This window comes from Nomascus leucogenys, chromosome 1a (assembly GCF_006542625.1).
Source record: "Nomascus leucogenys isolate Asia chromosome 1a, Asia_NLE_v1, whole genome shotgun sequence".
In the NCBI taxonomy this organism is placed as follows: domain Eukaryota; kingdom Metazoa; phylum Chordata; class Mammalia; order Primates; family Hylobatidae; genus Nomascus; species Nomascus leucogenys.
This window is the reverse complement of record NC_044381.1, coordinates 5,790,046-5,803,618: the sequence shown is the minus strand read 5'-3', so window position 1 is coordinate 5,803,618 and position 13,573 is coordinate 5,790,046. Positions and strand designations below refer to the sequence as shown.

General features: G+C 34.8%; 1 protein-coding gene across 3 annotated transcripts in view; it reads right to left on the bottom strand.

Annotated features, from left to right (window-relative positions):
* Positions 1–13,573, bottom strand: part of JAK2 (Janus kinase 2) — a 147,821-nt gene that overhangs the window by 50,429 nt on the left and 83,819 nt on the right. For all 3 annotated transcript variants that reach the window (XM_030809442.1, XM_030809533.1, XM_030809477.1), the window contains 7 exons: positions 13,243–13,370; positions 10,659–10,793; positions 7,967–8,054; positions 3,946–4,073; positions 3,085–3,223; positions 1,151–1,302; positions 852–1,002 (listed from right to left, as the gene is read on the bottom strand). In XM_030809442.1, coding sequence (XP_030665302.1) covers positions 852–1,002; positions 1,151–1,302; positions 3,085–3,223; positions 3,946–4,073; positions 7,967–8,054; positions 10,659–10,793; positions 13,243–13,370 — 921 coding nt within the window. The remainder of the gene's footprint in view (positions 1–851; positions 1,003–1,150; positions 1,303–3,084; positions 3,224–3,945; positions 4,074–7,966; positions 8,055–10,658; positions 10,794–13,242; positions 13,371–13,573) is intronic.

Below are 13,573 nucleotides of genomic sequence, written 5' to 3'. Positions count from 1 at the left end.
CTTCGAGAGAGACTTTGCAAAGGATAAATATTTGTTTTCCGAAATAAGTAGTTTTAATATTCATAAAGTAAGGTAATATACTGATATTTATTGTGAGAAAAGTGAGTAGTACTGGGGTAGAAAGCACCTATAGATCAAACACATGCATTTCAGCTCAGTATTTTGAAAAAGGAGAGAACAAACCAAAACAAATATAGCTCATGTTTAGAAAATCAATTATAAAATATGAGAAATGTTAAAAAGAATTGTTTTTTAAAAGTCAATTTAAGCAAAAAAAAAAAAAAACAAAACTATAATTTACAACTCATTAAATGGAAAACTAAAATTAGGTTACTGAAAGAAAAGGTCTTTTTGGCCGGGAGCGGTGGCTCAAGCCTGTAATCCCAGCACTTTGGGAGGCCAAGGCGGGTGGATCACAAGGTCAGGAGATCGAGACCATCCTGGCTAACACGGTGAAACCCCGTCTCTACTAAAAATACAAAAAAGTAGCCAGGTGTGGTGGCAGGTGCCTGTAGTCCCAGCTACTCGGGAGGCTGAGGCAGGAGAATGGCGTGAACCCGGGAGGTGGAGCTTGCAGTGAGCAGAGATCGCACCACTGCACTCCAGCCTGGGTGATCTAAGACTCTGTCTCAAAAAAAAAAGAAAAAGGTCTTTTTATAAAAATGAAAATAATTCTCAGTCAAGGAGATTAGAATATGTATAAAGCATGAAAAGCCATATGAACATAAGAAATTAAGAGGGCCCAAATGACATCAAGAAAATGTTTTAAAGGAATTAAAAATTAGTAGTGATTCATCAAATACAATAAAGATAGAAAGCTGGAAGATCAGTAAGATCACTCAAATACATACCTGGAGTAAACAAACTGTTAAGATCTCGTATGATGGCTCTGAAAGAAGGCCTGAAATCTGGTTCATAATCCATACAATTATTTATAAGGTTTGCTAATTCTGCCCACTTTGGTGCAGGAAGCTGATGCCTATCTTCATAAAATTGTAGCTTCTATAATTAAAGAACCACAAACTGAGAATAAATTGTGTAATGCCACACCAACCTTCTTTTTAAAATTAGATGGGCTAAAAAATACAAATCATGTGAAAGAAATATGAAAGTTCAGAGATAGAGTAATTCTTAGTCTATATAAACTTACTCTTTGAGAATCCAGAGCACTTAGAGGTTTATCTCCTCCACTGCAAATTTCCCACAAAGTGGTACCAAAACTCCATTTGTCTGTTGCCAAATTTAAATTTTTAGGATTTTCAATGCATTCAGGTGGTACCCATGGTATTCTCTCCTGAAGAACTTTTAAATGATATGAACAGAGTAGGGTTAAATAATTCACAAGTAAACCAACCTTTTATACGTAAATAGCTTTAAAGTTCAACTCATTTGAATAATCAGGCCTATTTTCTTTATTTTGGAGGGGGTGGATGTGTACATGCACATGACTGCATAAGCTTAAGAGCCAGAAGGGACCTTCAAGATCATCTAATTCAATATTTCATCTTTAACAATGACAACATGGAGACACACGATTGAGTAATCTGCCCAAAGCCATACAATTTGTTAGCAGCAGAGACAGAATTAGAATCCTGTACAGCGAGCTCTGAATCAACTAATCTTTCCATTAAACCATAGTGTCTCAACTGCCATACCATTTTCTCAACCTCTTTCCATTAGTTTTACCTTAAAAAAAAAGTTGTTTTTTTTTTTTTTGAGACAGAGTGTCACTCTGTCACCCAGGCTAGAGTGCAATGGCACAAGTGCAGCTCACTATGCTTTGACCTCTTGGGCTTAAGCGATCCACCCAAGCGCTTTAGGAAGCAATCAGCCTCCCAAAGTGTTGGAATTACAGGCATGAGCCACTGCGCCTGGCCAAATCTTTTTTTTATATATAGTTTATCCTAAAATTGCCCCATGATACTTTTTGGTATTTCTTCATAATGCATAAGTAGTAAAGGTAATGTTACATCGTTCAGAGATGTTCTGATGATTTAATAGCCATGGCAATTCTCACTTGCAGATAAAAAAAAAAACCCAAGGACCAACAACCATTTATGGCAGATGGATGGCTAAATTGCACCAAAATATTCTAGGTATATGGAATTGATACGGGTGGGCTCTGCTCAAATCATAGAATTTCTCAAGTAAAGTTTCTGTGGTCTTTGATTCCACCAGAAGGACTGTATTCAAGAAAGGAAGAAGCAATATAACCCTACTTTCTGGTATTCTGACATAGACAGACAGACAAATATATTGATTGACAAATACCTTCACCATATGAATACATTTTTTTCCATCTTCACTTCCCATTCCAAAGGATAAAATTTCCCAGAATACCAGATGTAAGACCCTGTAAGAATTTTCTGCCATACTCCATACTCCTGTACTACTGCCCAGTTATCACTGTCTTCACTGTCAGGTAGGTCATTAAGTTTAAGTACTATAGGCTTAAATAGGACATATCAGTGCCCAAAAATTGATCAACTTAGAATCTAAATTTAGAACATCCAATTAGAGAAATTAGCTAAGATAACAAAATTCAGTTATCTAGACCCAAAAAACCCCTCTCAACTATCTGACTGAAATTTGTATTTTTAACCCACTGTGTTAAGTAGTAAAGATTAACAAACACAAATGAAAGTTTTTTTAAGGTTTTAAAAAGTCAGAATTAGCTGGATAATTAAACTAATTTCTTCACAGAGGGTAGAAAAAAATCCTAAGATCTCAGGCTAAATTTTTATTTAGTGACGAGAAGAAAAGAATATTTAGAAAATTTACTTGTGGCTCAAGGAATATTACAAAACTTCATACTAAAAATGGATAAAATCCTATCTTTCATACATAATTAGAGATTAAAACTGTTTTTAAAAAATCACCTCACAGTCCATGGTTATATGCTTATAAGGAAGAAAAATAGAGACTAAGATTTAACTAACAATTTAAATTGCTAAAAGTGATAATTTTATTATTAATCAGGAACATACAAATTAAATGGAATTCAAGGAAAATTAACAACATGCTCTTTACACCACTGCCCAAGTAAAGCTTAGTAACATTATATATAATCCCTCTAGAACTTACTGTCCTTTGGCAAAACTGTAATACTAATGCCAGGATCACTAAGTTTGATGAAAGGAGGATTTCCTGTCTTCCTGTCTTCTTCTCTGATAAGCAGAATATTTTTGGCACACACATTCCCATGAATAAGGGTGTTTTCTTCCTGTTAGAGTTAAACGCACATATATTGAAATATCAATCCACAAATACTTGAGCAAGCCCCCAAAACAGATTTAAAGAAGAAAAATATATAAGATAGTATAATAAATATTAATTTGGAGGCATGCATTGAGAAAAAAGGAAATTTATGACTCCTAACAATGCTTCCTGTTTTACATTTTAAATAACACAGTAATCTATGCTTGTGATGAAATGAATAAATTAAAACTATCAATGCCATTTCACATGAGTTCTAAGGCTGAGGTGGTTTGTGTTTCAGGATGGGAGCTGACATTAAGAAATACTACTTCAGTTCTGCAGCAGAACATAGGTGTACCCTGAGGGGTCTGATCACTGGCAGGCCCCCTGGTATTCTTCTCTGTCAACACCGCTTTCTCATGGACCATAATGTACAATGGCCCCAAAATACAGAAGCACATATTTCTGCATAGTTTTTCGTTGAATTTTCTAAATCCAAAAGACACAACATACAGATTGTCTTAGTAGTTCTGAGATATTGATAGGATGACAAAACTTTTTTTTCAAAAGTGATTTTACATACAGAAACATATGCCTTAAGTAATCTCTTTTATCACCTAACACAGACTATTTTACATGAATTGGCATCCAATTACAGATTTATTTTTTGTTTCCAGGTAAAGATAATTTGTATATTGTTTTATAAAATAAAATAGTATCTTTTGATAAAAAGGATGTACTACTTACTAGAAAATGCATGGCCCATGCCAACTGTTTAGCAACTTCAAGTTTCCATAATATATTTATACAATTTTTATTCTTTTTCATATATGTATCTAGTGATCCAAATTTTACAAACTCCTGAACCAGAATATCTGCATTAAAATATAAGTAATAATAATAATAAGGCTTAAGTATAAACATAATTAAATATATGTAATTTAAATCTTTATACTTACATGAGACTATTATAGGTAAAGAAATTAAATTAGGCAAAACTCACAGCTTTTAAGAAAACTTAATGGATACACAGCATTATATTTTTGGTTTTTAGTTTACTTACAACAGCAGGAGTAGGAGTCTAAACAATTATATATTATTATATATAACATAAATGTGTAATATATACCAGCACACCTTTATATATTAGTACTGAATTATGGCTGGTTTTTAAAAATAAATGAAAATTTCTCAATTTCTCTTCCACATAACTTTTTAGACATTCAAACCTTCCTGAAGTTCTTCTACACACAAAAATTACTAACAATGTCTACAGTATTATAGACATAAAGGAGAATTTGAGTTCTAGCTCCATTTAATCTTTTAATTCTGCAAAAGATACAAACATGTTTTGCGCTGCTTTATCTTTAAAACTTTAAAAATATGTATATATAACATATTTTGCCAGAAAAACAAGTGTTGGCTTCCAGAAAGAATCCTGGATTCCTTCGTGGTCCACAGGAGCCTCTCAGATACCTCCATATAACAGGTTCCAAACCACTGCTTTTGAAAAGACTATCGATAAATTTTCAAAGATACAAAAAAATGTTATACAAGTGTAGATGTGTATTTAATCTGCATTACTAGTGGAAAATAGGGAATTATATAAACAATTTTCTTGAATGTAAACTTTGTGAGGCACTAAAATACAGGCATACCTCGAAGATATTACCAGTTTGGTTTTAGACTACCATAATAAAGCAAGTCATGAATTCCTTGGTATCCCAATAAATATAAAACTTGTATTTACACTATAATGGAGTCTATTTAGTGTGCAACAGCATTATTGAGAACACATGGACACAGGAAGGGGAACATCACACACCGGGGACTGTTGTGGGATGGGGGGAGGGACAGCATTAGGAGATATACCTAATGCTAAATGACAAGTTAATGAGTGCAGCACACCAACATGGCACATGTATACATACGTAACAAACCTGCACGCTGTGCACATGTACCCTAAAACTTAAAGTATAATAGTAATAAAATTAAAAAAAACAAAGAATATATCTTTTTAAAAATACTTTATTGCCAAAAAAGGTGCTAATGATAATCTGAGCCTTCAGAAAGTTGTCATCTTTTTGCTTGTGGAGGGTCTTGCCTTGATGTTAATCGCTGCTGACTGATCATGGTGGTGGCTGCTTAAAGTTCAGGTGGCTGTGGCAGTTTCTTAAAATAAGACAACAATGAAATTCACTGCAGACTCTTCCTTTCATGAAAGATTTCTCTGTAGCATGCAATGCTGTTTGATAGCATTCTACCCACAGTAGAACTTTACAGTGTCAGTCCTCTCAAACCCTGCCACTGCTTTATCAATCAAGTTTATGTAATATTCCAAACCCTTTGTTGTCATTTCACAATGTTCACAGCATCATCACTAGGAGTAGATTCCATCTTAAGAAACCACTTTCTTTGCTTATCCATAAGAAGCAACTCCTCATTCTTTCAGGGTTTATCATGAGATTGTAGCAATTGAGTCACATCTTCAAGCCCCACTTCTTAGTTCTCTTACTGTTTCCACCACCTCTGCAGTGACTTCCTTCATTAAAGTACCGTATCCCTCAAAGTCATCCAGGAGGGTTAGAATGAACTTTTTCCCAATTCCTATTAATGCTGCCATTTTGATCTCCTTCCATGAACCATGAATGCTATTCCTGGCATCTAGAATGGTGAATCCTTTCCATAAGTTTTTCTACTCACTTTACCCAGATCCACCAGAGGAATCACTATCTATGGCAGCTTAGCATTACAAAATATATTTCTTAGATATTAAGACTTGAAAGTTGAAATTACTCCTTGATCCATGGGCTACAGAATGGATGTTGTGTCACCAGGCCTGAAAATAACATGAATATCCTTGTACATTTCCATCAGAGCTCTTGGGTGACCAGGTGCATTGTCAATGATCAGTAATACTTTGAAAGCAATCTTTCTTTTATTCTGAGCAGATCTCAACAATGGGCTTAAAATAGTCGTAAACCATGCTATAAACAACAGATGTGCTGTCATCCAAGCCTTGTTGTTCCATTTATAGAGCACAGGCAGAGTAGACTTAGCATAATTTGCAGAGCCCTGGGATTTTTGGAATGGTAAATGAGCACTGGTTTGAATTTCAGGTCACCAATGGCATTGGCCCTTAGCAAGGGGGTCAGCCTGTCCTTTGAAGCTTTGAAGGCAAGCACTGACTTCTCCTCTGTAGCTGTGGAAGTCCTAGATAGCATATTCTTCCAACAGAAGGCTGTTTTGTTTACATTTGAAAATCTGTTTGTTAGTGTCACCATCTTCATCAATGGTCCTTGCTAGATCTTCTGGATAACTTGCTGTAGCTTCCACATCAGCATTTGCTGCTTCACCTTGCACTTATGCTGTGGACCTGGCTTCTTTTCTTAAATCTCATGAACCAACCTCTGCTAGCTTCCAGCTTTTCTTCTGCAGCTTCCTCACCTCTCTCAGCCTTCATATAATTGAAGAGCATTAAGATCTTGCTCTAGATTGGGCTTTGGCTCAAGGGAATGTTGTGACTGGTTTGATCTTCTATCTAGAACTTTCTGTGTATCATCAATAAGACTGTTTCACTTTCTTGTAATTTATGTGCTCACAGGAGTAGCACTTTCAGTTTCCTTCAAGGACTTTTTCTTTGGATTCATAACTTGCCTTTTTAGTGCAAGAGGCCTAGCTTTCAGCCTGTCTTGGCTTTCAGCATGCCTTCCTCACTAAGCCATCTTCATCAATGGTCTTTGCTAGATCTTCTGGATAACTGCTGCAGCTTCCACATCAGCATTTGCTGCTTCATTTCTAGCTTTCAATTTAAAGTGAGAGACGGGTGAATCGTCCTTTCACTTGAACATTTAAAAACCACTGTGGGATTATTAAATGGCCTAATTTTAATATTGTTGTCTCAGGGAATAGGGAGGCCCCAGGAGAGGGAGAGAGACAGAGGAATGGCTCATTGATGGAGCAGTCAGAGCACACACCACATTTATCTATGAAGTTTGCCTTATATTCTCTCTGTTTGGGACACCCCAGAATAATTACAATACTAGCATTAAAGATACTGATCACAGATCACCATATGATTTTTTTAAAGTTTGAAATGTTGCTAGAATTACCAAAATGTGACACAGAGACATGAAATGAGCCCATGCTGTTGGAAAAATGTTGCTGACAGAGTTGCTAGACACTGGGTTGCCATAAACCTTCAATATGTAAAAAATACAATATCTAAGAAGCACAATAAAGCAAGGTGCAATAAAATGAGGCATGCCTGTATACTATTAAAGCATGGGGTACGATTTATACTTTTAGTAGTTTCTATGAACACCTAAATTTAGCCAAAAAAATATACCTAGTATCATATCAACATAATCATTTCTGTCAGTTCCATTAAAAATTAAGTGTATCATTTATATGCTTTGTCTTCATAATTCCAGATAAGTTTGTACTGAAAAGGCCAGTTTTTCCAATGTTATGTTGAACCTGCCATAATCTCTTTTTCTATCATGAACACAAACTGTTTTATAGACATTTGTTTACTATAATACTCTATTGTTCGGGTATTGTAACCTTCTACTTTTAACTTCATTGCTTTCCTTTTTCACAAGATATAACTGAACAGTCCTACAGTGTTTTCAGTTTCAGAAATATTTAACTCCTGTTAAATTACTGTTTACACTGACACCTAGCTGTGATCCTGAAACTGAATTTTCTATATAAACAAAAACAGATGCTCTGAGAAAGGCATTAGAAAGTCTGTAGTTTTACTTACTCTCGTCTCCACAGACACATACTCCATAATTTAAAACCAAATGCTTGTGAGAAAGCTTGCTCATCATGCTTGCTGCTTCAAAGAAAGACTAAGGAAAAGGAAAAAAAGTACAAAGAATTGTTGTTTGACTGTTGTCCATAAGTACTCAGTTCAGAAAATTCTCTCTGCCATAATAAAGATGCACTTTCTCCTACTCTCAGCATGACTATAGATAAGGATACAATGTGTTTTGGTCCCTTTATATGGACCTGCAACTGCCATCAACATTCTGAGGAAACCCCTGTGTAAGCCTGGAATATGGAGATCAAAGTGAGAGAGAGCAAGAGTGGTACAGGAATCATGAATAATGCCAGTCAAACAGGCTTGACCCATAACACCTGAAATAGAGAACAGAAGTACAACTAGAGGTAGATGTCAGAGATAGATTTAGGAAACTGAGGTAGATGGATGTAGCCTTTAAGTAACACTTGCTAAAGAATTAAGAATGTGCAGATAAAATATCACGACATTTGTGTCAGGATACTAGCATAGTTTTTTTTTAATTATACAGATATTTTAATTGTATATATATCAGGTACACAGAATAAAAGTCCTACTCTCTAGAACATGAGAAGTCAATAAATAGAAAAGATATACAAATGGAATGAACATAAAAACGACTAAGCATGTGATCTTCAACCACATTCATACAGTTTTTCAACTAATCTTTTACAATTAAAAAGTCACTTATTTGAAACTGTAGAGTTGATAGATATATGCCATATAATTATTAGTTTGGAACCTTACAAAACAACTTTAGTGGTGTTATTTATGTGTGGAGAGAAAACTGTGTATGTAACTATCATGTTTCAGGGGACAAGACTTAACAGTGAAGTTTTCTATGTTATAGGGAAGAAAACAAGTATTAGTATCAGGTATCTTAGAAATGCTATCTAATATAATGACATTTATTCAGTATATGTTCTTTCCCTAACTCCATTCTAACTGTTTAAAAACTATCAAGTGAAGTTACAGAAGTTAAACCACTAAATGTGGCATCTTTTCTTACACAAAGTATCTTCTCTTAGAAATGGGGTATTTAATTAAGTAACCTTCTTAGTGACCCCAATTACAATCAAAAGAGGCCATAAGACTACAGACTACTGACAAAAAGTGACAGTGCAGACACTTTCCATCAATCAACAGGCAGTCCAAGGGACATAAGAGAACACAAGTCTGGGTAACATGAATTTGGTAAGAAAGCAGGCTAAACCTCCTGCGTCTTAGTATTCGAAGTGAGTCATTCTATACAATTTTTGACTAATCCGAGAAAGGCCAAAAAAAAAGTATTCTGTTTAAAGGCAGGGAGGTACATCATAACTTTTAAAAACATGTCAAGGCAAACATACATTTTACCTAGAATACCTCATTTTCTAATTATGTATCATTACTGTACTTACATTTAGTAAAGTGAACAGGGTAGTATTATAACCTGTTTATATTCAAAGAACATAGTAAACTAGCTGACAGAATTTACCTATCTTAAAGAAAAAACTCAGTTGGTTGAGATTGACAAGGTATGATTAGCTTTCCAATGCAGAGGAGGACAACTCTTGCCATAACATGAATGTTAGTAAAGGAGCTCACTGCCGTGAATACTTAGGATACATAGGTACGTGGCCAACTCCAGACCTAAGAGCAATATAAAGCTACTCAAAACAAAACACCCCACAAATAATTAAAACCCCGTTCCCTATCAGAGCTTCATTTCTCTTATGTTGTATCAGCCTCATAGTATACCTGGCACAGTGCTGCATTAGGGTGGCATACAAGGTGTGAAAAAGAAGGTGCAGTTTGATGAAACAAATTCCGCATTTAAAGAGCTGAAGTTTTTAACACCAGTGAGACATTCTCGACGTCTTCAAGAGAAAACTTCTAAATTGCCAGATATGTTAAAAGATCATTATCCTTGTGTATCTTCATTGGAACAGCTAACGGAGTTGGGAAGAGAAACTGATGCTTTTGTATGCCGCCCTAATGCAGCACTGTGCCGAGGATACTAGCATAGTTTTAACATCACTCTAATTCAACTAAACTTTGACCAGAACCCCTGGGTATGATTAGTGAATCACGATCACCAATACTGTGGTGTTCTGGATTAGAACAACTCTTTGGCTTGAACTTTTCACATCATCTTCTAACACCCACTAACACCCTTTAAGATATTGTTAAGTATCATATCTTGCTATGTTCAGAGCTCTGGCAACTGGCCACGGGGTCTGCCAGCTAGCATCTCTGGATGATGCCCAGAGGCATCTAGATTTCACTAAGAATGTTCCTTAGTACAGTGCCTTTGAAACTTGGTTTTATGTTTGTTTGTTTTTTTTAATAAGTGAAATTGTAGAGGAACCTCTGTGTAACCCATAAAGCTCTGGGCAGCCAAGTTTGAAAATCACGGCCACAGTATATGCAGAAATGTAGTAACACTCCTAACATAATGCTAAACATAATTAGTTTGGAGTAAATTTTTTTAATCCAGTAATTTTCAAACCCTGTAATTCTATAGCCCCACAAGAACGTATCCTCAGAAAAGTCCTTGACACATTTAAAAATTACAATTTTGAAAAGCTGCACACATGAGTACGTTGTATGCATATGAGAGCACATCTTTAAACAGCATAAACTACATGAACAATATGAAGAACATACACACCTCTGAATAGTTTCTATGTGCTTTATCCAGAACTTTTAAAAGAACTTCTGTTTCATGCAGTTGACCGTAGTCTCCTACTTCTCTTCGTGTGCCTTTAAAAATCTTTGTAAAAGTGCCTTGGCCAAGGCTTTCATTCTTCAAGAGAAAAAGGTAAAAGAAAAGAATAAGTAAAGATGGAGAACGAAGTAGGAACAAGAAGATACATTCAATGAGGAAGAATTTTTTTAAATCCATAAGCAAGTATTTTCCTTAGAATCTAAACCCAGATTTAAGACTCCAAATTAATGTTTTTATTCTGCTTCCTTAAATAGTAATGAGAGACAGAAAACAAGGATTAATGAATTAAGTGTATTTTGGCTCTACTTAGTTTTGAAATCTCCTGAATGGGCTATAATTGTCACTTTTTAAAAATAGAGTCAGTGTTTACCTACATTTGCTTACATGAGAATCATTTTCTTTGTTTGCCTTTCCTACTAGCACAATAGAGAATGTGTGGTCTGCAGAGGCAGAATATCTGACTTTTTCTTATTACCACTTGTATGACCTTGTACAGGCTATTTAATCTCTGTGCTGCAGCTGTCTTGGTTATTCATCTGAAAAATGAGAATAATAACTATTTTCCCATAGGATTGTTATGAACAATAAGTGAAAAAATACATAAAAGCACTTAGCACAGTCCATGACACATAGTAAATGTGCATTAAGTATTAGCTATTACTACTAATACTAGTATTTCTTGCATATCTTTACAAAGTAATTGTTGAAAGCCTGCACTCTGCAGTAAGGCTGCTTGTGTTCAAATCCAAGGTCTACTATTTATTAGATTTGTAATGTTAGTCAAGTTACCTGGCCACTCTGTTTCCTGTTACTCATGTGAAGATTCTTGTCTTTACCATTCTGGCTAATTCTATCTATTGTCTCCTTATAGAGCTCAGATATCAGTTGGGTCTTTCTCATTTTGCCTTCCATGCCCCTTAATCCCTCTTTCATATAATCCATTTCTTTCTCCCTAACTGCTGCATTCTTAAGAATTTCTTCAGATCTATCTTGAGGTTTACAACATCTCTCTTCAGCTATAAGTAATTTCGTTTTCATCCTGTATATTCTGTTTTAATGTCATTGAGGATATTTATCATTTCTGTGCCTTTTTCCTGAAATCTTTTTTGTTTGTTAAAACAATGTATTGTTATTTCTCCGTGGTTTCAATTCCTTTTCTATCTTTAAACATGTATATGTATTTTATAATCTGTAACTGAACATTCTGTGATAGGAAGTCCCTGGAGTTCTAATTTTGATGTTTGTTGGTCAACTGACTCTTAATTAATCCTGCATTATTTCCTTGTATGTTTCTAAATTTTCTATTAAAAGCTCATTTTTGGAATGGTTTTATCTGTGGGAATTATGGGTTGCCTAGGTTAAGAGTATATGGTTCTGAAAAGATTTTTTTGTTTCTTCCAAGCACCATACAATATTAGGACAGTACCACTTTTAATTTAGGATTTCTCAGTCTATGTAGGTAGTATAATGAAGCCCAAATTCAAAAGCTTATGATGACAAATTCTTAGGAGAGACTCCTTTTCCTCACTAGAAGCCCAATTAAAAATGACAATATTCCTTTTCTTCTCTGCTTGCTAGTGGGTGAATATTTCACATTCTATATACTGTTTTACTGAGGATGTATTTACTTAAGTGTCCTGGTTTTATTCAGGGATAGTCTCACTTTTAACTCCTGGCCTTGCACAGGTCTGAGACCTGGCCCTTTTAAATTGCTTTTAAATCTTAACCCCCTTGATAAATGTGGCTGATCATCAACCCTCACCACCTGGCAGCCAGATTATCAGATCTTATGTACGACAGTTGACCCCCGAACAGCATGGGTTTGGAATGCACAGGTCCATTTATATGTGGATTTTTTTCAATAAATCCAGTGGGCAGTACTGGATAGGCAGGTTCTGCATCTGCAAGGAAACTCAGTTGGAAAATATGGTATTTCTGCACTCCAGCCTGAGTGACAGAGCAAGTCCTGCTCTAAAAAATAAATAAATAATTTTAAAAAATAATTAGTTATTTTAAAAAAGAAATACAGTGTTCATAGGATGCAAAACCCATGTATATAGAGGGCCAACTTTTCATATCCACAGGTTCCACTTAAGTATCCTCAGATTTTGGTATCCATGGGCAGTCCCGGAACCAATCCCTCATGGACACTGAGAGATGGCTGGATTTTTTTCTCAGTTTCTTCTTTATTTTTAACCCCTTGAATTTCCCTTACTTTCTTGAGAACTTGAGAGTTACGATATAGGTCTTTGTAGATTTTTAATTTTTAATTTAAGATTTGTGAAGAATCATTTTTAAATTTCCAAAAAGAAAATTAAGATTCCATTCTTAGGATAATTAAGATAATTAATTTTGCTAACATCTAACACAAGGTTGGTATATTTTTCATAAGAAAAATATTTAAATCACAACTAAATTTGTATATGTTATAACAAAATAATTCCAAATGTCACATGAATGTAAATCAAGAAAACAGATGTTGTTTTAAAAGGACAAAAAAGACAGTAATCAGTATCTAATGACTTACAAATATCAAATCTTCATTTCTGATTTTGTGAAACACCATTTGGTTCATATGAGTAGGCCTCTGTAATGTTGGTGAGGTTGGTACATCAGAAACACCATTCGTTCTGAAGACTAGAAGGTTTGATTTATCTGAAAAAATAAAATACATATATATCACGTCAAAATACACTGAAAATATGAATTGCTCCAAAGAGGAGTAAAATGAAATGTGTTCTATGTATAAGAAATGCTTAATAACTCCTGATTGTTCTTTTTTTATAATAGAAAATTATTTTAGGGGTCAACTCATTGAACTTTGATGTTTTCTTCTTAGTTACTTCATACATTCAAAA